Source organism: Lethenteron reissneri, chromosome 71 (genome assembly GCF_015708825.2).
Source record: "Lethenteron reissneri isolate LAM-NWPU_2019-01 chromosome 71, ASM1570882v1, whole genome shotgun sequence".
NCBI lineage: Eukaryota > Metazoa > Chordata > Hyperoartia > Petromyzontiformes > Petromyzontidae > Lethenteron > Lethenteron reissneri.
Genome location: NC_083849.1, coordinates 4,028,434 through 4,050,657, shown reverse-complemented (window position 1 = coordinate 4,050,657; position 22,224 = coordinate 4,028,434). Strand labels below are relative to the sequence as shown.

Here is a 22,224-nt window from a genome sequence, read left to right as displayed (position 1 = left end):
CCGGCATGACGCCTGTACAACCACAAACCTGCAAAGATAAACATCACGATGCTACTGCAAGTCCGGGTCTTGTATGCGTGTCTGTATGTTGAACTTCTTTCGCTTCGTACGCAGCCAATCAAGCTAATCGCAGGTGCGTCTTCACACCTCCAAGTACGCAGCCTGTACCACCCGCACACCTGCCCCGGCTACACCGTCTCATGATTCTGTACACACCCTGACTGTGGTGTGCCTTCAGCACCCCACCCCCCCGCCCCACCTTGACAGCACCCTGCCTCCCTGTGGATCTGCACGGGGGGGGGTGGGGGGGGAGAAAACACGCGAGCTGGCACTGCCCGCTTACGCGTCGCTCACTCACTCACTCACTCGCTCACCTACTTACCCCCCTCACCTCCTCCACCACGCTTCCCCTCTAAACCACCACCGGTCATCACCGCCTAACCACCGCCAACCATCCCACACCCAGCGGCTCCCAGGAAACTCTCTTTGAGAAGGCCAAGTTAGCCAGGGCGGTGTGCGGGGTGGCACCACATTACTCCACTCCCAGTGCCTTTCTCAATCTCTGCAGCCACTCACTTAAACACAGCGGGGGGAGGTGAGGGAGGACGGAGGGGGGGTCAGCGGAGAGTGGTGTCACAGTGGTTAGCGCACTGCGCTATTAACTATCCACCACCTTGATTCTATTCTCTGCCCGACATCATTGGCGAGTTGAACAGATCCTGGCCCACTCCCACCCACCCCCACCCATTCCGACCCACCCACTCCCACCCACTCCCACCCACCCCCACCCACTCCCACTCACTCTGACCCACCCACTACCACCCACTCCGAACCACCCACTCCCACCCACCTACCCCCACCCACACACCTCTCCCCACACTCCCACCCCTAGATTTCCCAAACCCATCGCCATGGCTGGCATGGCAAGGGGGGAGGAGGGAGACCAGCAGTGCATTATCAAAAGGCCCCAGAGATTATTCCTCGAATCAACCAATTGTATTGTCAAGTCTCAAGGCTACTTTAGAAGTGGGGTCCCCCACCCCCCTCCTGCTTGGTATGTCTTAGCCAATTTTTGTATTAACATTGTTTGTTGTTGTTCGGGCGGCGGTGGTTTAAAATCGGAGGGGGTGGCCGGAGAAAGCCCCGCTTACAGGAGAGGAAAAAGCACTCAAGAAGCGCACTGAGCAGATGGCTTCAGCAGCCTGCAGCGGGCCACAAGCCCTGAGCTGTGAGGGCCGTCCCTCGCACGCCAAATTCTCTGCTTGACCCACCAACCTCCCAGAGGCGCGCGATCTGGATAACCGGATCTGGATACCCGAATCTGGATACTCGGATCTGGAAATCCTCCTCTTGTCATCTGGAACACGCTGGGTGGGGGGGGGGCGCAATTATAAACCCAAAGTGGACTGCGTGGATTCGGGAGTATGTCGGGACACCCGTGGGCGGCTCTCGGCGATCAGCCGCTCCGTCCCCCCCCCGCAATCCGGTCCTGCGTGTCGCCCACCCCCTCCTCCTCGACACACCGCGCCCCCGGTGCTGTGCGTGCCATCCACCCTCGCACAGGTGGTGTGCAAGTGTGCCCACCCTCGCCCACGACAAAAAGACTCAAACGGCACAATGGAAACGCAGCTGCTGCTGCTGCCAACCCACTGTCTCTACCAAGCGGTTGGCGGAGTTCCCTTTTTTCTGCTCTCTCTCCCCCACCGCCCCCCTCCCCTTTCCCGCTTCCTTCGGGTCCTCACGATAACAGCCAGGGGAGCAGCGTGGTCAAAACGAGAGAAAAAATAATAAAATTAAAATAAACGAGGGTACGCGGAGAGACCGCGGCTTCCACGCACCGGTAAGCCATCGCCGACTCTACGCCGGCTTCCCCAGCGGCTGGAGATGGTCAGCGCCAACCCAACCTACGTGGCGTGACGGATGGTCGGCTGGCTGGCGGGCTTTTAGAGAGCGATCGGCCGACGAACGGACACACACGCACGCCGGCGAATCGGCATCGTCGGCTGGGCGCCGGTCCGGCGTTGCGTCTAAGAGATGGCGACGTTTGCCGGCGCCAGCGATGGCGTTTGGCCGAAATTGCCGGCTTACATTTATTTAGTTAAATTTTTGGTTTCCCAAATTTTTCGGTGGAAGAGGTGGAGGGAAGCGAGGGAGGCTGGCTCCCTTTCGCCACTCCATCCAAAGAGCGGCTGCGGCAGCCACCGCCACCGCCGCCGCGGATTTCCGCCGCTGGCGCTGCCGAGGGTTTCTATTCCGAGCGAGATGGGGGCGCGTCCCTTCAGTGTGGAGGGTTGGACTGGCCCAGGTTGAACTGCTTCTGCTTCTGCTGCATCAGCAGCTGCTCCAGCGCCAGCGGCCCCGGTTGCATCACCGAGTTCGACCACAGCGACTGCACGGAGAGACAAACGACAGGCGGCGGGGGGGTGCCGCACGCCGCTGATTCAAACGTCTGCGGAGTAAAACAACTGGCCAAGAAAACGAATGCATTTTCGCGCATTACAATCTGAAGACGGTACTGGCCAGAGGACTAAATTTCGCTGTCACCCCTAAATATATACCAGTAGAGGATGTGATTTCTCAGATTGATGTAGCCCTCAGAGGCATAGGACACATCCATGCAGATGTAGCAAGAGCTGAAATAGCCACTATTCTTAAGAATGCTAAGAAACCCACTAGTAACATTAGCAAAAACGAACACTCTGAACTCGCGGACCTAAAAAAGAGAGATGATATTGTCATCCTCTCGGCAGACAAGGGCAATGCCACGGTCATCATGGATAAAGATTCATACAACAACAAAATCCTGGACCTACTTAATGATGGGAGTTACTCCAAAATAAAAAATGATCCTACTAACAGCCTAACGACAAAAACTAACCAAATCATCACGAGTTCGACTTCCCTAATCGAACCAACCAAACGTCCCTCTCTAAAACCATCGGCGGCAAGACCTCCCAGACTCTATGGCAGTGGTCGGGAACCTTTTTGACTGGGAGAGCCATAAAAGCCAAATATTTCTAAATATATTTCATTGAGAGCCATATAGTATTTTTAACGTATAATAAATTAAATATGTATTACTTTTAATGCGACTTCTGGTGCTGCATGGTTTTGCTGCTGGCCTTGTAGTCTGGTTCATACGTGGTGAGGTTGAGCTTCGTGCAGGCGTGACCCGTGAAATTTATCTTCAAAACTAATTTCTGTTTACTTTAAAATGACACAGTATTATTAAACAATATCACAAGTATTTTAAAATCAGTTCCAAATTGATTTTTTTATTATTATTATTTTTTTCAACTCAAAATTGTCTGGGAGCCATATGCCGTCACCGGAAGAGCCATATATGGCTCGCGAGCCATAGGTTCCCGACCGCTGCTCTATGGTCTTCCCAAGATCCATAAAGAAGGCACCCCGCTACGACCCATCGTGTCGACGATCAACTCTCCTACGTACAAACTGGCCCGGTTTCTATCAGATACTCTGCTTCCCTTCACAGGCAAGATTTCTTCGGCAGTACTCAATTCAACCCAATTAGTCTCTATGGTCAAGGACATGGTACTATTTCCTGATATCCTCGTCAGTTTTGATGTAGTATCTCTGTTTACCAAGGTCCCAGTACCTGACACCCTAACAATAATTGAGGACTTGGTCCAACATGGATTGAATTCGGATGTACCTGCGCTGGTTAGGCATTGCCTCACCAACACTTATTTTACCTGGAATGGCACCTTCTACAAACAGAATGAGGGTACCCCTATGGGCTCCCCCTTGTCACCAGTGATAGCCAACATGTTCATGGAAAAGTTTGAATCAGACACCATCCAGACATCCACCCTGCGTCCTTCCCTGTGGAAGAGGTATGTGGATGACACTTTCGTCATTTGGCCACATGGCCTCCCAGCATTGAACCACTTCTTGGACCACATCAATTCCAGACACCCATCCATCAGATTCACCATGGAAGTGGAGAAAGAAGGTAAACTACCATTCTTAGATATTTTGTTTGAGAGGAGACCTGACGGATCCTTGGGACATTCTGTCTACAGGAAAGCCACCCACACAGATTCCTACTTGAAACCCGATTCCCACCACCACCCATCTCAAAAGAATTCTCTCATCAAAACGCTATACCACAGAGCTCATGGCATTTCTGACCAACACCACCTGCCCAGTGAATGTACATCGGGCCCTCAGGATGAACGGATACTCTGACCGCACCATCCGCCAAGCTGTTTCTCCCACCATACAGAAACAGCCACATGAAACTCCGATCAAAACTATCACGTTACCATACATAGCAGGCGTGACCAAAAAGATCTCCAAAATTCTAAACAAACATAAGATTCAAGTCCGATTCAGTACAGTACATAAAATCCGTGATCTAATTCCATCTGTGAAATATGTCATTCCTGACTTACAATACCCTGGAATCTACAAACTGAGTTGCAGTTGTGGTGATTGCTACATTGGAGAAATGAAACGTCATATCTCTGATCGTGTCCGCGAGCACAAGCCAGATCTGAAACACGGCAAAACTGATTCTTCCGCTGTTGCCAATCATTGCTACAACGCTGTGGGCTCTCATGAAATTGTCTTTTCCGAGACTAAGGTGCTCTGCAAGCCTCCTGGCTACCATCAAAGGTTTGTACACGAGGCCATCCAAATATACAAACACAGACATAATTTCAACCGTGATGATGGTTACAAACTTAGCAATCATTGGAAAGATGTTATTAACCATGCAAAAAACATTTAACTACACATATTTGGAGCATTCCTGGCAGCGATTTCAGCTGCACCACCTCTACATAACAATAGGCTCAGTCAACCATTCTACACAACAAAGACTCATTTCCTGGCAGCAATTTCAGCCGCACCACCTCTACATAATAATAGGCTCAGTCAACCATTCTACACAACAAAGACTCATTTCCTGGCAGCGATTTCAGCCGCATCACCTCTACATAACAAAAAGGCTCAGTCCCTTTTACACGCACCTTTACATCATCCGCACCTAATTTACACAACAAAGGCTCATTCCTAACAGCGTGCTTCAGCTGCACCGAACCTCACAAAAATAATATTCAGGGCCTACCTTGGCTCCTCCTACCCTCAACCAGTATATATAGAAGGACTGTTTTCTTGGAATCTCTCTCACTTGATACAGCTATCGTGCTGTGACAGTTCCACCTGAAGACGGAAGCTTGTGTTGCCTCCGAAACGTCGTGATTTTTATTTTTATTTTACTTTTATTAATTTTAATTTTTTACCTACGTGACTTTACCGAAAAAACCTAAGAATATGTATATTTTGAGTTTGCGTCTCTCTCTCCACGTGGTCCTCCAGTTTTTTCCCTCCACATCTAGAATCAACATCACACAATTAGAGTATTTGGCTGCTATATATTTTCACAAAATGATAAGCCACTTTTGTGATAGCCAGGTCGCTTCTGAAAAAGAGCTACACAGCTCAGTGGGGCCTTACCTGGTAAAATAAAAAAATAGTTTAGTTCACACGTCACACCAGGTACTCATTTAAGAACGAGTCGACCAGGGGGAGGGCCAGGATTGGTTCATGAGATTGTGCTCAGTCGGTGGTAGCCGCTGAGTTTGTGATGGGGGTTTATTATTTCATTCCTGTTGCTCTGTGCCCTTCGTTACCATTCCCGTTCTGCTGTAATGTATGTATAGTGTAGTGTATAGTGTAGTGTATAGTGTAGTGTATAGTGGTTTATAGTGTAGTGTATAGTGTAGTGTATAGTGTAGTATGTATGTTGTACTTCTTTTGCACCGTACGGAGCCAACCCTGCTAATCAGAGGTACAAGGGGGGAAGGACAACAAACTAAACACGAAAAGCAGTTGTTTTCAATTTAGAAAAGTGGTGTAGTGTATAGTAGTATATTATAGTGTAGTGTATAGTGTAGTGTACTGGGTAGTGTATAGTAGTGTAGCGTATAGTGTCGTCGAAAGTAGTGTATAGTGTAGTGTGTGTAATGTATCGTGTATTGTAGTGTATAGCGTTCTAAAGAAATCAGTTTGTCAATCTAGATGATGATTTTAAAAAAGTGCATAGCTCCAGCGGCTTCCTAATATCGGAACAAAGAGCGTTCCAGACGGCCGGAGAAGCGCGTCTGAAAGCGCCGTGCGGCGATGTGGTGACCACCGCCTTTGTTCGACGGCCAGCCAAAAGCCGCTGCCGCTGCTACGGCGAGCATGAGCGGAGTGTCGCGTGATCGTGATGGTTTACTTTCCTCGACGAGATCAGCGAAGGAGGTGTATCGTGGTTCACGCGTGGCAGGAAGCACTTGGTGTGTGTATGTGTACTGTGTGTGTGTGTGTACTGTGTGTGTTGTGTAGTGTGTGTGTGTACTGTGTGTGTGTACTGTGTGTGTTGTGTAGTGTGTGTGTACTGTGTGTGTAGTGTGTGTGTGTGAACGGTATTGGTAGCGGTTAGAACGTCGCGCTACGAACCCGGCGACGATTATCTGAACCGGTCCTGGGCCTCCTCTAGGTCGACTCGGCCTCAAATTAGTACCTGGTGCAGTGTGTAAACTGGGGAGACAAAGGCGGCCGGGCGTGGTGCTGGCCACCCACCGCCTCATGTGCCGTGCCGACCTTCATGGGAGCTACTCGCTAACAGCACTTGCCCCGAAAGTCTGCTCTGGCTGTACGGGAGATCTTTGTCTTTGACGAGCGCGGCCTCGTTAGCTGTACCTTGAGGTTGTCAGCAAGGCTGGGAGGAGGCTCGCTGGCGTGTTGGACACCCATCCATGGCGCGGCACCGCCGCCGCCACCACGGGATGTCGCGTGCAGCGCCTGAGATGGGAGGACGCGTGGAGGTGGGGGCCACGTGGCGTCCGATGGGAGGTAATCCAGCCCGTAGCCACTCGCCGCTGGACCCAACACAGCCGCACGGCGGACAGAGACACGACGGCATCGTGTCGTCATCATCGTCATCATTTAAATCATCATCGTCGTCGTTATTACATCATCGTCATTATCATCATCATAGTTATCATCCTGATTTGATCCCATCTGTAAAGGATGTGATTTCTGATATGCAATACCCTGGTGTCTACAAACTGAGTTGTGGCTGCGGCAGCAGTTACATTGGGGAAACTAAATGACATGTCTCGGGCCGCGTTCGTGAACACAAGTCAAATCTGAAACACAGTAGGACCAATACCTCTGCCGTTGCTGATCATTGTTTTAACGCAGTGGGCTCACACGAAATTGACTTTTCCAAGACGAAGGTACTCTGCAAACCCACCGGCTATTATCAGAAATTTGTTCATGAAGCCATCCAGATATATAAACACAGACACAACTTCAACCGAGAGGATGGGTACAAAATGAGCAATCATTGGAAGGACGTTATTAACCAGGTAAAGTCTTAACTGATTGTGATGTTTCCATCCTACCTGCCTATGTCAGCTGTTATTTCCAACTCTCTGTGTATATTTCTCTCTCTCTCTGTGCATCTCTCTCCGATCTCTACTCCAGTGACCCGGGGCTGCTGCGGGGTCCACTTTCTGCCCCGCCTCCTCCCCCCCTTCTCTCTCCCCCCCCCTACTGCCGAGGCCTACTATACACTACACTATACACTACACTATACACTACTATACACTACACTACACACTACACTATACACTACTATATAACAACCTCGTGCCAGGGCAGATCTCTCGCCTACTTCAGCAGTTTTTTCTTGCTGTGGTTGTCCCACCTGATGACGATTGCTTGTGTTGCGATCGAAATGTCGTGATCTATTATTTTTCTACCTACGTGACTTTACCGAAAGAACCAAAGAGTATGGATTCCTGCAGGCACGAAAGCTTCAAATGAAGAAAGTAGCTTCGCTTGAGAGATCAGTGTCAAATACTACATATGGGACATTATACACGACATACAATTGAAACAATGAAAATACTGCACGTACAGTATACACATTTTTCACGACTAATAACTACGGTAATAGAAACAGAAAATATTTTCACGATGCGATCCGGCGAAAAGTTGCGTCGTGTAATTCGACGTTCTCCGAAACACCGGTCTGAAGGCTTAACCAGTCCGGCGATCGTCAAAACACATGGTTGTAAATGTTGTGGCTTCAACACACCGGTGGGCTAAAGCAGTGAACTATTTGTCTTTTGTCAACGTGACACATTTTTACTGATTGGCCGTGTCGGGTGGTGGAGGGTTACGACACATTTATAAATAACGCGATCTAAACCCAAAAACGTTGATTATGAATAACATTGGTCGCGAAAGCCTACGTGTTAAACTGACACATAGTTGTGTTGAAACAACAGCGTAGTAGTAGTATTACGAAGATCACCCTGTGATCCAGAGTGTTATTGAAATTGCAGTGCGGTACAGTAAATAGGTAACTTTTTTACAGTAGGACACAAAAATACACACACATCACACCTAACAACATATCATACAAGAATGTGAAAAAATAAGATATTTTAAATCATAACGATAAGTGATTATACGGCGCCCCCTCCTCCCTCGAAGCCGGCGGATAATCGACGATTGACTGCACTCCGATGGATAACACTGGTCTACAGCAAAATGCTTCCGAAATAAATGTAGTCCAACTTTACTAATTCTGGGTTACTGAGAATGAAAATGATGCTTACAATTGTTGATTGGCTCTAGTTTCCAAGATTTGCTCCTGGGTCACTATATACGACCCTTGACTTGGGAATGGTGGAGGATAAGTGAGTTGTAAAGGGAAGGGATCTCAATTTAAACCAGAAATGACTAAAATACATCTTTGACTGGATCTATGAATAAATCTATGACTGGGATTGGACAGTCCTTGCTTTTTGAGCAACACAATGAATGATGAAATCTGAACCTAGTATTGCATCATACATGATATGAATTGCATCATGTTATTCCTAGAAGTCATGGATGATGTAATCATAACTCGGCTTACATCCCTCTGCTGAACAAATTGCCCTATATCAGCTCTAGAAATCATACAGTGTCGTGCTCTCTTATTTGTCAGTGTTTGATTTTGCAAACGGACACATTTCTGTTAAGTCAAAGTGAGCAGAGACGCCTTGTACTTGTGTGAACAAAGCAGATAACTTCTGCTATGTTTGTGGTGAAGTGAGTTTTGCATCACAAAAGTGCAGTATAACCGCTATGGTTAAGAAAGCATATCACCTTTATTTTGGCTGCACAATTGGAGATCAGGACAATATGTGGGCCCCACACATTAGCTGCAACACTTGTGAAACAAATCTTTGCCAGTGGTTGAACAAGAAAAGGAAATAAATGCCTTTTTAAGTGCCAATGATATGGAGAAAGCCAACAGATCATATCAGCAATGGTTACTTCGGCATGGCGCCTCCAGTTGGGAAAGGTGTGTCAAAGAAGAAAAAGTGGACTCTGCATTATCAAAACATTCCATCAGCTATACGCCCCGTACCCCACGTAGGACTGCCGGTTTCTGATGCACCAGAATCATTCTCACTTGAGTCAGCCAAGGAAGAGGATGAAACTTCTGGTCCTGAACCATCACGGTCACATAACCCAGATTATCTCCCATCCTCCTCCTCTGAACCACACCTCATAGCACAAGGTGAACTGAAAGATCTTTTCAGGGATTTGGAACTACCCAAGAGTAAGGCAGAGCTGTTGGGCTCCAGACTGCAACAGTGGAATCTCCTATCAGATGATGTTTGGGTTTCCATGTTCCGTGACTGTCAAAAGGATCTTGTCTCTTTCTTCTTCATGGAAGGTGATCTTGTAGCTTGCAACAACATTGATGGTGTGATGGCAGCCCTCAACATCGTTCTTGATCCAGATGAGTGGAGACTGTTCATTGATTCAACGAAGATGAGTCTTATAGCTGTTTTGCTGCATAATGGCAATGTTTTGCCATTAATTCCAGTTGGTCATACAGTTCATATGAAGGAAACCTATGACAACATGAACAACTTTTGAGGTGCATAAACTATGACCAACATCAGTGGCAGCTTTGTGGCGATTTGAAGGTTGTTGCTCTCTTGCTTGGTCTGCAGACTGGATACAAAAAGTACCGCTGTTTTTTCTGCGAATGGGATAGTCGCGTGAGAAATTCCCACTACATCAAGATAGATTGTCCACTCCGACAGTCATTGGAGCCTGGGAGGAAAAGTGTTCAGTATCCACCACTTGTTGAATCAAGGATGATTTTCTTACCACCCTTACACATCAAGCTGGGTCTGATGAAGAACTTTGTCAAAGCCATGGACAAAACACAAGCAGCTTTCAAGTACCTCCGTGGAAAATGTCCAAGGTTAAGGGAAGCTAAGATAAAGGAAGGTGTTTTTGTTGGTCCTTGGATTCGTGAAATTCTTCGAGGTGATGTATTTGACAGCGCACTGCGTGGCAAGGAAAAGATGGCATGGAAAGTCTTCCAGTTAGTGGCAACACATTTTCTCGGAACAACAAGGCAGACAACTACAGGGAGTTGCTGGAAAAACTCCGCAAGGCATACAAAAGCCTTGGTTGGAACATGTCACTAAAGATACATTTTTTGCATTCTCATCTCGATTTTTTCCCACCGAACTGCGGAACAGTGAGCGACGAGCATGGAGAGCGATTTTACCAGGACATTGCAACAAAGGAGAAATGCTATCAGGGCAAATGGAGTCCATCATTGCTTGCAGACTATTGCTGGACAGTGACAAGAGATGTTCCATTTAATGAATACAAGAGAGAAGCCAAGAAGCGCCGAGTAGACACTGAATACGTTTTTGCCTTTTGTTTCACAATACATTTTATTTATATAAATCTTTTGCTGATTTTTTAAGTGTTACATAAACAGGACAGGTGACATGTTATCACGTAAAGCAACCGTAAACACATGGAAAGACCTAGGTTTACAATTTATGAGTAAAACTCTATCTACACAATATACATAGACGTAAAATGTGTAGTGACATCGGGGATGTCACTGTATGGTGTCGGCCTGGGAGGGCCGTGGCGTGCGATGCACCGTCATCGTGTACACCCCGTAGGCGGGTGTAGTACCAGCCCTAGCGGGGCTTGGTGAACGCTGGGATAGCGCGGGCACCACGCATGGCGTGCAATGCGGGCTCCCACAGGGGGGGGCGGGAAAGTGTCAGCCCAGGGACAGGGTTGCCCCGGGCCATGGCACACTGGTTGACCCCGTATACACGTGATCCGGAGTGTCCACAGAGAGGGCCCGCAGGTGGGTTGGCTAGGGGGTGATCACGTGTCCGGGGAGAACTCCCGAGAAGGATCGAGGGGGAGCTAGAACGCTCGATAAGGCGGGCGGGGCCAAGGGCGGAGCGGCCCTGATCTGGGGGGGATATAAGGCGAGTCACTGAGAGCGATCGGGGTTCTTCGTTCGACAGCTGGAAGCCCTACGTCTACAAGCTGGAAGCTCTACGTCCTACGAGGCATCAACACGTGGTCGGGGATCCGAGTGAGGGCCCGACCCTTCGTAGCTGTAACTCCTACATATAGTGTAGTTAGCTGGGTGGTCACAACCCAAGGCTGTATCTGGTGAAGGGGCAGTTACCCCTTCGTGTTAGCGTGTTGATGTTACAATAAATGTGTTGCCTCTAAAGAACAACGTCTGCGACTCAGTTGGACTCACCACAAATGTAAAAATTCAATATGTTGGGAACAGTAGCCAATCAGTTGTTTAAATTGTCATATCTGAATTCAGCACATCAAAATCCATAATAAACAGCACATTTCATCTCTGAAGCAGATGACGTCTAAGAAATTGTAGATCAGTGTCATCGATGATCGACTGCACACTGATTGATCATCGATGATCAATTGCACTCAGATTGATAATCAACTGCACTCTAATTGATGTAATCGATGATTGACTGCATTCCGATTGATCATCAATAACCGACTGCACTATGATTGATCATCGATGATCGACTGCAATCCGATTAATAATCGACGATTGACTGCATTCCGATTGATCATTGACGACCGACTGCACTCCCGATTGTGGTAATACAACTCAATCGGTGGATCGTTTGAACGTATTGGGTTGTATACACTAGTGGCAAGCGGTACAATAAATAAAGAAAAAAAGTTTCCCCCAAATATGTATTTATTTCCTTGCGATTTTCAAAGTCCCCTAGTCAGAAAATCTTGCGGGGTTGGTGATGGTGGTGGTGGCGGTGATGGTGGTGGTGGCGGTGATGGTGGTGGCAATGGTGTTGGTGGCATTGGTAGTGGCGGCGGCGGCGGTGGTGGCGGTGCATCAACATCGGTTGTCGTGACGGCGGAAGCGGTCGGGTTAGACGGAGCGTTTGTACAAGCGGTGTGGCTGACGGACACACGAAGCTTCACGCAGTCTGCTGCCGTACAGCGGCAAAACCCAGCCCGACGACGATTGGCTGGCTCCGCGTTCCAAATGTCAGCTTGGACTCGTGCCCTACCCAGACCTGGTCAAACAGTTCCTCCTCCATTAATTTATGGAATCATTTCTTGGCGGACAGTGGCATCTGACGCCTGCTGCTGAATATTTGGAGTTTGCGTCTCTCCCTCTCTCTCCCCGTGGTTGTGTGGATTTTCCTCCAGGTCTTCCGGTTTTTTCCTCCACATTTAGAATCAACGTCACACGTTTCAGAGTATTTGGCTGCTGCTATGAATGTCCACGTGATAATCCACTTGCTTGAGCTATCATTTGTGATGGCCGGGTCGCTTCTGAAAAAGAGCTGCATAGCTCAGTGGGGCCTTACCTGGTAAAATAAAAATAGTTCGTAGTTTTACCAAGTAGGGTTTCGCAACAAATATTATCCATCAGTGTTTTTTGGGTTAGATGGCATAAATATAAATGAGTCGTTAAAACCGCCACCACCCGACACAACCATTTAACTCTGGCTGTCCACCTGATCATGCTGGTTGTAATTACCAGTGAAACGTCAAAGTACTCAAATTGTTAATGTTGTAATGGGTTTACTCTCCAACACACCGGTTAGTGCTGTACTAGTATACACTATACACGACTATACGCTACACTATAATTGTTAATGTAGTAGTGGGTTTACTGTCCAACACAACCGGTTTGTGCTGTACCAGTATTGGCACGCTTTGTTTATGTGACAAACCTTACTAATTCGCTGTGTCGGGTGGTGGCTGCGGGCTTAACGACACAATTACATTTACACAATCCAACCCAAAAAAACCTCGATTATGGACTTTATAGTTTTATAAAAAGATTATTGACTCACGTCACCTCCATACGTTCGAATGGGAAAGCTGCTCAATCTGAATGCAACTTCTGATGGACAGTTCTGCAGCTCTACTCAAGGGGCAACAATTAGCGGCACCACCGATGTGGTGCCGCTAATTACGTCCATACAGTAAACCACCGTGGTCTGAGCTCATTCAATGGAAGAACAGAAAAATGACACGAACCCTCTCTCTGTCTCAATCTGTGTCTATCTGTCTCTCTCTGCCTTTCTCCTGAAGCCCTCTCGTCATGGCCAGCAGCAGACTTCGATATTGGTGTCCGCTCCGGAAAACACGTCTTGCCATGCGCAAGATTAGACTTGAGTACATTGTGATCTGGGCACTGTTGTTCTCAAGAGCGCAGGGAGAGAGGTGCCACCTGCGCATCGCAGACAAATCCTGCGGTGGTTTGTAAAGCCGGACAGCGGTGTTGCCGCTAAGCGTGATCCCAAATGGAGTAATTTTCAAATTTGGCCCAAGACTGTCGTGCAGAAAATGTATTCACGCAGTTCGATCGTTCCGGCCGCAAAGCAAGATGGCGCTCGTTGTCACGGCTAACGCTCGACGCAGCAAATAAACCGGGGCGGTATTCCGCCGGTTACGATGATGTACGTGTACGCCATCGGAACGGAGTCGGAAGAAAAACTGATGACGTACACTACCGCTTCCTCCGGCCACTAACCCACCCACCTACTCACTCATTTATTCACGCACCCACCCACCCACCGACTCACCCACCCACCCACCCACCCACCCACCCACCCACCGACTCACCCACCCACCCACCCACCGACTCACCCACCCACCCACCGACCCACCCAGCCACCCACCCACTGACCCAGCCACCCACCCACCGACCCAGCCACCCACCCACCGACCCAGCCACCCACCCACCGACCCAGCCACCCACCCACCGACCCAGCCACCCACCCACCGACCCAGCCACCCACCCACCGACCCAGCCACCCACCCACCGACCCACCCACCGACCCAGCCACCCACCCAGCGACCCACCCCTCCACCGACACCCACCCACCCACCGACCCACCCACCGACCCACCCACCCACCCACCCACCCACTAACCCACTCACCCACCCACTCACCCACCAACCCACCCACTCACCCACCCACTCACCCACTCACCCACCAACCCACCCACTCACCCACCAACCCACCCACTCACCCACCAACCCACCCACCCACCGACCCACTCACCTCCTGGCTTCTCTGGCCTCTTCCCGTTCCAGCGGTCGGCGGTGGCGGAGGTGGTAGCCCGGCGGTCTGTGGGATCCAGGGTGCCGATCGGCCCAAACATGGAGGAGGGCGGCGGAGGGGAGCTGGGTTGGGAGCTCTGGGGTGACTGGCTCGCCGGGGTGGAGTGCTCTGTCGTGACCGCCACACAAAAGGGGAATCCGCTCATCAGTCGACCGGCTCCAGGCGCAGTTCAGGAATCACTCGCCACCGACGGGAGACAAAACACTCGTTGCCAAGTATCAATCGTGGCCAGGTAGTTAACGTCTCTCCATGGTGGCTAGATGTTAACTATCGCCACCGTGGCCAGAAATGTTAACGATGTTGTCAGTGTGTGTGTGGTCCCAATCGAGTAATTTGCTGTGTAATTTTTTACTAATTTGCTAAATGTGGACCCTGACGCTCGCACACAATGGGAGCCACAGTGGCTAGGAGATGTTAACTCCATCACCTGGTACGCAGGAAGTCGTGGGTTTGATCCTGATCCTGATCCTGACGCCTGCTATATATTTGGAGTTTGCCTGTCTCTCTCTCTCTCTCCCTGTGGTGGTCGTGTGGATTTTTATCCGGGTCCTGCGGTTTTCCCTCTCCACACTTAGAATCAACAAGCATTCAGAGTATTTGACTACTGCCGCTATAAATGTCCACGTGATGATAAGCCACTTCGTTGAGCTATCATTTGTGGTGGCCAGGTTGCTTCTGAAAAAGAGCTACAGTGGAACCTCGGTATACGACCGCTTTGGAATACGTCGAATTTGGTACACGTTGTGTTTTTTCGAGAGAAAAATGTCTTGGGATACGACGCCTTTGCTAGAACTTGTATGGGTCGGGATGAGTCACCACGTGCTGTACCCTCTTATGCCCGTTCACGACTGTAACAAAGCGAGAGGGGCGGGGGACGTGGGGGGCTGCCCCCATGGGGGGTGGAGCCCCGGGTCGAGGCGCGCGCGACGTGCGGGGTTGAGGCACGCCACGTGACCAGCGCAGCTGGCAGCAACGCGGTCACGTGGCTTCTGTATGCATTTTAGTAATTAGTGTCTAAATTATTTGATACAACCCCATTAATGTATAATATGCCATATAAAATATCATTTATTTTCCTCTGGAACGGATTATTTCCTTTCCCTTTATTTCTTATAGGAAAAAATAATTTGGTATACGTCATTTTCGGTATAAGTCCTACCTTCTGGAACGAATTAACGACGTATACCGAGGTTCCACTGTATATGGCTCAGTGGGGGCCTTGCCTGGTAAAATAAAAAAAAATATCATGGGACCTCCGTTGCCAGTACCAAAATATGACGATAGGTTTTCCCCTTTTTTTCTGGCAACAAAACAGGTGTTAAGATGTTAAAACACCAAACTGAAACCTTTTACAAGGAATCATGTCTGCATTAACCACATATACATTTGGTCAGAATGCAAACAAAAAACATACTCTGATAGTATATGCATTGTCTTTGAAACTGATTGATTGGTCCAGAGTATGTTTTTTGTTTGCATTCTGACCACAAGTATTGTGGTTAATGCAGACATTATTCCTTGTAAAAGGTTTAAGTTTGGTGTTTTAACATCTAAACACCTGTTTTGTTGCCAGAAAAAAAGGGGAAAACCTATTCTCAAAATAAGAAATTGTTCATACTTTGTAAACTCGGGGCACTGAGATCATCGCGCAATGCGCTAAACCGTTACGCCACCGCTCTCCCCAACACCGACACATGTGGCCCAGCGGTAGCGTTGCATTCTCTGGTTGTGATGCAGAGGTTCGCGGTTGGGCTGCAGCGGCCACCCTGGTTATTACTCGCTGTGTGTGTGAACCACAAAAATTGCCGCGTGCCATCTGCTTCGCTCACAGCGAACGCTGAAGACCCCGTGACGTTGTTCGTAGAAGGCCATTCGTTGCTCTTCCTCGATTGCACTACATGTCTGCGGCCGTCTGGAACGCTCTTCCCCTTCCGATATTAGGAAGCTGCTGGGAGCTATGATGCACTTTTAAATCATCGTCTAGATTGACAAAACTAATTTCTTTAGAACTGCTTCTTGTTGTTGTGCTTAGTTTGTCCTTCCCCCGCACCTACAATTAGCGCGGTTGGCTACGTACGGTGCGAAAAAAGTTTAACATGCATACATACTAAACTCCACATTATACACTACACACACTACACATTATACACTATGCTATACACTACAATATATGACTATACTCAATTGAAAACGAATTTCTTTAGAACTGCTTGCAGTTGTGTTTAGTTTGCTGTCCTTCCTCCCGCACCTCTGATTAGCGAGGTTGGCTCACGTACGGTGTGAAAAAAGTTTAACACACATTCACAACAACAGCCGCCATTCACCACTAAGTGGCGGCGACGTCACTACGGCGCTTGTGCCAGGCTAAGGCCGCGTGAAGTGTTGAAGGTGCGCACAAGTTCAGTTACGATTCTTTTTTCCACGTAGTTTAATGGTAAATAAATCAACATAAACAGACACAAACATTCACGTGGGCGTACACACATCGGTCTTGTCTCGTCACGGTCACACCCTGGCCTTAGGCTTTTGGTGGGCAACAAAAAGACAAGGATTGCCCATATAGCTTGTAACAGACTGTTGGGGCAAGTGCTGTTAGCGAGTAGCACCTATGAAGCCCGGCACAGCACACGAGGGGGTGGGTGGCCAGAACTATACCCGGCCGCCTTTGTCTCCCCAGTGACGATGTTTACTACACACTGCACCAAGTGCTCATTTGAGGCCGAGGGGAGGCTGAAGATCGTTTCAGATTATCCTCACCGGTGTGGGCCGTGAGCTGGAATTGAACTCGGGTCCCGTGCGAGTTCACAGCGCAGCGCTCACCGCTACACTGCTGGGCAGCAGTCCCAGTCACAGCCACACCGTCGCATGGCGGCTCGGGGACTCGCGTCCACTCATCGTCACACCGGTGACTATAACCAGGGACTTCGCCGGCGGCTTCCTAGCGACTGAACCGGCGCCCCTGCCCACCCCATCCCCCCACACACTCTCACCGGAGTTGCCGAATGCTGGCGACCAGGAATTGGAGTCGAACAGCGTGTACGGGCGCGAGATGTCGGAGAGGAGGCTGGGCCGGCATGACGAGGATGCCGATGAGGAGCAGGAGTTGGAGGTGAGGCCCATGCCGCCCTCACCACGCTTGCCGTATGGCTCACTGAAGACGGTGTGCATCTGCTGTCACCAAGAAGGGCAGGCGCCATTAGCATCTGCGGTGGCTAGGAGATGCTAACTGCCTCGCCTGGTATACGGGAAGTCGTGGGTTTCGATCCTGACCCTGACGATGTCAGCTGTATATTTGCAGTTTGCGTGTCTCTCTCTCTCATCATCATCATCATGGTGGCATGATGTTAACTGCCTTGCCTGGTATACGGGATGTCGTGGGTTTTGATCCTGACCCTAACGATGCCTGCTGTATATTTACAGTTTGCACGTCTCTCTTTGTCATTGTCGTCAGGGTATCTCGGAGATGTTGACTACCTCATCTGGTATACAGGAAGTCGTGGGTTCGATCCTGATCCTGACACCTGCTGTATATTTGGAGTCTGAGTCTCTCTCTCCCCGTGGCCGCGTGGATTTTTCTCCTGGTCCTCCGCTTTTTTCCCTCCATATTTAAAATCAACACCACACGTCTAAGAGTATTTGGCTGCTGCTATAAATGTCCACATGATGATGATGATGAGGACGATAAGCCACTTCGTTGAGCTACCACTTGTGGCAAGGTCGCTACTGAAGAAGCGCTACGTAGCTCAGTGGGCCTTACCTGGTAAAATAAAAAAATATATTTTACTTGAATTGGATTCGACAGCGTGTCCCGGCCACGGGTACAAAGCTGAGTAAGTGGTTAGGTTTATGGGCTTGGGTCATGGTCAGGGTTCAAGTCCGGGTATGGGTGAGGGGTACGAGGCTGGGTTAGGGGTTAGTAATCACGGCTCGGTACGTCAGGGTGAGGGGATGAGCACTAGGGGCGTGGGACTGTGGATGAGGCTTATCAGGCTCAAGTTCCCGAGTCACGGCTAAGCCGAGGCTCAAGTGAGCCGGCTCAAAGAATCCGAGCCCTGGATCCAGGGTTCCATGAGGCTGAGAACTGAGCCAGGGCTGAACCCCTTCATTCGTGCATCTGGAAGCAAGTGAGGTGGCTCAAGCTTGACTCGAAGAGGCAGAGCCAGAGCGGAGCCGTAATTAAGCTTTGGGTTTCAGCTATCAGTGAGGGTTAGGGGGTTTATGGGTTAGCAGGGCTAGCGGTAGACTTTCGGACTCCCATATTCTTGGTTCTTTCGGTAAAGTTACGTAGAAGAGAAATAATAAAATAATAAATATAAAACAATAAAATTATCACGACGTTTTGATTGCAACACAAACAATCATCATCTGTGGATTTTATGTTTTATTTTTATTATTTTATTAGTTCCCTTCTACGTGACTTTACCGAAAGAACTAAGAATATGAATCTCTGCAGTCACGAAAGCTTTAAATCGATAAGTTTCGGACTCCCGTCAGGGTCAGAGCTGTGGCCAATTACAATCACGGCACCGCAGCACTGGCACAGATGAAATAAATAACAAACTTCTCAGCTACTTTTTATTCCACCCAGTAAAGCTCACATCCTGATGTACCCCCCTGTATCTATTCCCTATATGGGTCCCTCTGCATCTAGCTGTAACCCCCTGTATCTTCATCTTAAAACTATGTTAATTTTACCAGTTAAGGCCAACTGAGCTATGTAGCTCTTTTTCAGAAGCCTCCTGGGCACCTCAAATGACAGCTCAACGAAGTGGCTTATTCTAATCATCATTACGTGGACATTTATTGCAGCATCCATATACTCTGAACGTGCGACGTCGATTCTAAATGTGGAAGGAAACAACCGGAGGACCCGGAGAAAAATCCACGTGACCACCACGAGGGGGGGGGGGGGGGGGGGGGGGAGAGAGGCACGCAAACTCCAAATATACAATAGGCGTCAGGATGGGTATCGATCCCACGACCTCCTGTATACCAGGCGAGGTAGTTCACATCTCCTAGCCATCGTGATGATCATGAGAGACACGCAAACTCCACATATACATCAGCAGGCATCACAATCCCGCACCATCACAACTCTGTATCCGATCATCATTAGACCTCCTTTGCCAGTACCAAAATATAATAATAGGGTTTGTCCCCTTTTTCTCTGGCAACAAAACTGAAACCTTTTTACCAGGAATCATGTGTGCATTAACCGCAATACTTGTGGTCAAAATGCAAACAAAAAACACACTCTGATAATATATGCAAGTATTGTGGTTAATGCACACATGATTCCTTGTAAAAAGGTTTCAGTTTTGTTTCCAGAATAAAGGGGAAAACCCCTATTATGTTCTGTATCCAATGCCAACCCTGGCTGTGGTTCTCTACAAGCCCGGATGGACTGATGCCAGCAACGGGCGCCATCGGCGCTGGCGCTCCTCGACTCACCGTAAACGCGGTGCCGCCACCGCCGCCGCCACCCCCAAACGATGTTGGGAAGGGAGCCGGCATCCCTTGGCGCTCGGGAGACTGGTCCTGCCGCATCCGTCCCCCCATCTACACGGCACCAACACAAGCAGCAGGATCAGCAGCAGCAACAGCAGCCGTTGCACAAGCATCAGTCGCAGCAACAGCAGCCGTTGCACAAGCAGCAGTAGCACAAGCAATAGGAGCAGTGAAAGTAGTAGCAGCAGCAGTAGCAACACAAGCAGCAGTAGCAGCAGCAGAAGCAGCAACAGCAGGAGCATCAGGAGCAGCAGCACAAGCAGCAGCAACAATAGCATCAGCAGGTCAGTGTCATTTTGATCTCAGCCATCTGCTGATAATAATGATGCCATTTATTTACCCAATAAACCCTTGCCGGGTCCCACGACTCTCTTTCAAGAGGGTCCTGCCAATTTTTGCTCGTGGCAGGAAAGGATGAAGTTTCCGCTGTGCGCGATCCCGATTGAGTAATTTGCAGGTAATTTGTGCGCATTGCGATGTTTTGGCCAATCCCAGATATGAGAGGTAGGTTTTTTTCAGTTATCTATGGGAGGAAACTGGAGAACCTGCAGAAAACCAACACAGAACAGGAGTAGAACACACAAACTTCACTCACTCACTCTGTAGGACAGGAGTAGAACACACAAACTCCACTCACTCACACTGTAGAACAGGGGTAGAACACACAAACTCCACTCACTCACTCTGTAGAACAGGGGTAGAACACACAAACTCCACTCACTCACTCTGTAGGACCGGAGTAGAACACACAAACTCCACTCACTCACTTTGTAGGACAGGAGTAGAACACACAAACTCCACTCACTCACTCTGTAGAACAGGGGTAGAACACACAAACTCCACTCACTCACTCTGTAGAACAGGGGTAGAACACATAAACTCCACTCTCTCTGCAGAACAGGGTTAGAACACAAACTCCACTCACTCACTCTGTTGAACAGGGGTAGAACACACAAACTCCACTCACTCACTCTGTGGAACAGGAGTAGAACACACAAACTCCACTCACTCACTCTGTAGAACAGGGGTAGAACACACAAACTCCACTCACTCACTCTGTAGAACGGGTAGAACACACAAACTCCACTCATTCACTCTGTAGAATGGGTAGAACACACAAACTCCACTCACTCACTCTGTAGAACAGGGGGAGAACACACAAACTCCACTCACTCATATTCTTAGGTTTTTTCGGTAAAGTCACGTAGGTAAAAAATTAAAATTAATAAAAGTAAAATAAAAATAAAATAAAAATCACGACGTTTCGGAGACAACACAAGCTTCCGTCTTCAGGTGGAACCGTCACAGCACGATTGCTGTATCAGAAAAAACCTAAGAATATGAATCCTTGCAGTCACGAAAGCTTCAAATCTAGAATCCACTCACTCACTCTGTAGAACAGGAGTAGAACACACAAATTCCACTCACTCTGTAGAACAGGGGTAGAACACATAAACTCCACTCTCTCTGCAGAACAGGGTTAGAACACAAACTCCACTCACTCACTCTGTAGAACAGGGGTAGAACACACAAACTCCACTCACTCTGTAGAACAGGGGTAGAATACACAAACTCCACTCACTCACTCTGTAGAACAGGGGTAGAACACACAAACTCCACTCACTCACTCTGTAGCACAGGGGCAATGGCGGAGCCAGGATTTTCAGGTAGGGGGGGCAACCCCTCCAGCAATGAAAAATGATAGGAGTTGTTCGTAAGTAAGGACTTGTCCCTTGCTTTTTATTCGACGTGTGTGCGGTGATGGCTCAGCCATCGATCGAGGGTCGAATTCGAACCGTGTATGATTGGAGGTCGTGGAGGAGACAATACTGGGGAGCAGGGGGGTGTGAGGAGTCTTGGTGTGGGGGGGGAGTTTAGGTTGCCCCAGGGTGGGTTGCGTACGAAGTTCGTCTTGACCACGGGAGCTCCTGGCGCCTGGCAGAAGTCGGGACGCCCACCGCCGCCGCCGCCACCCACGGCGTTGGTGCTGGCGCCAACCAAGGTCTCGCGCTCGCTCTCCATGGCCCGCACGTCGTACGTGTCCATGTCCTGTTCACTCAGAACAGGAGAGAGACGGGGAGAGATCAAACTAAACGAAAACTAATAAACTAGTTTTTATTCTTAACCAGGTAAGGGCCCACTGAGCTGTGTAGCTCTTTTTCAGAAGCGCCCTGACTATCACAAATGATAGTTCGACGAAGCGGCTGGTC

At 49.0% G+C, this 22,224-nt stretch overlaps 1 protein-coding gene across 3 annotated transcripts in view; it reads right to left on the bottom strand.

The window, feature by feature from the left end:
• Positions 1–869: 869 nt before the first annotated feature.
• The window catches only part of SMG7 (SMG7 nonsense mediated mRNA decay factor), a 59,517-nt gene continuing 38,162 nt past the window's right edge, over positions 870–22,224 (bottom strand). For 2 of the 3 annotated variants that reach the window (XM_061580147.1, XM_061580149.1), the window contains exons 19-24: positions 21,917–22,063; positions 19,958–20,065; positions 17,497–17,677; positions 14,447–14,614; positions 6,715–6,893; positions 870–2,389 (exon numbers count right to left, since the gene is read on the bottom strand). In XM_061580147.1, coding sequence (XP_061436131.1) covers positions 2,279–2,389; positions 6,715–6,893; positions 14,447–14,614; positions 17,497–17,677; positions 19,958–20,065; positions 21,917–22,063 — 894 coding nt within the window. In that variant the 3' untranslated portion in view covers positions 870–2,278. The remainder of the gene's footprint in view (positions 2,390–6,714; positions 6,894–14,446; positions 14,615–17,496; positions 17,678–19,957; positions 20,066–21,916; positions 22,064–22,224) is intronic. The other variant, XM_061580148.1, reaches the window with a different exon arrangement.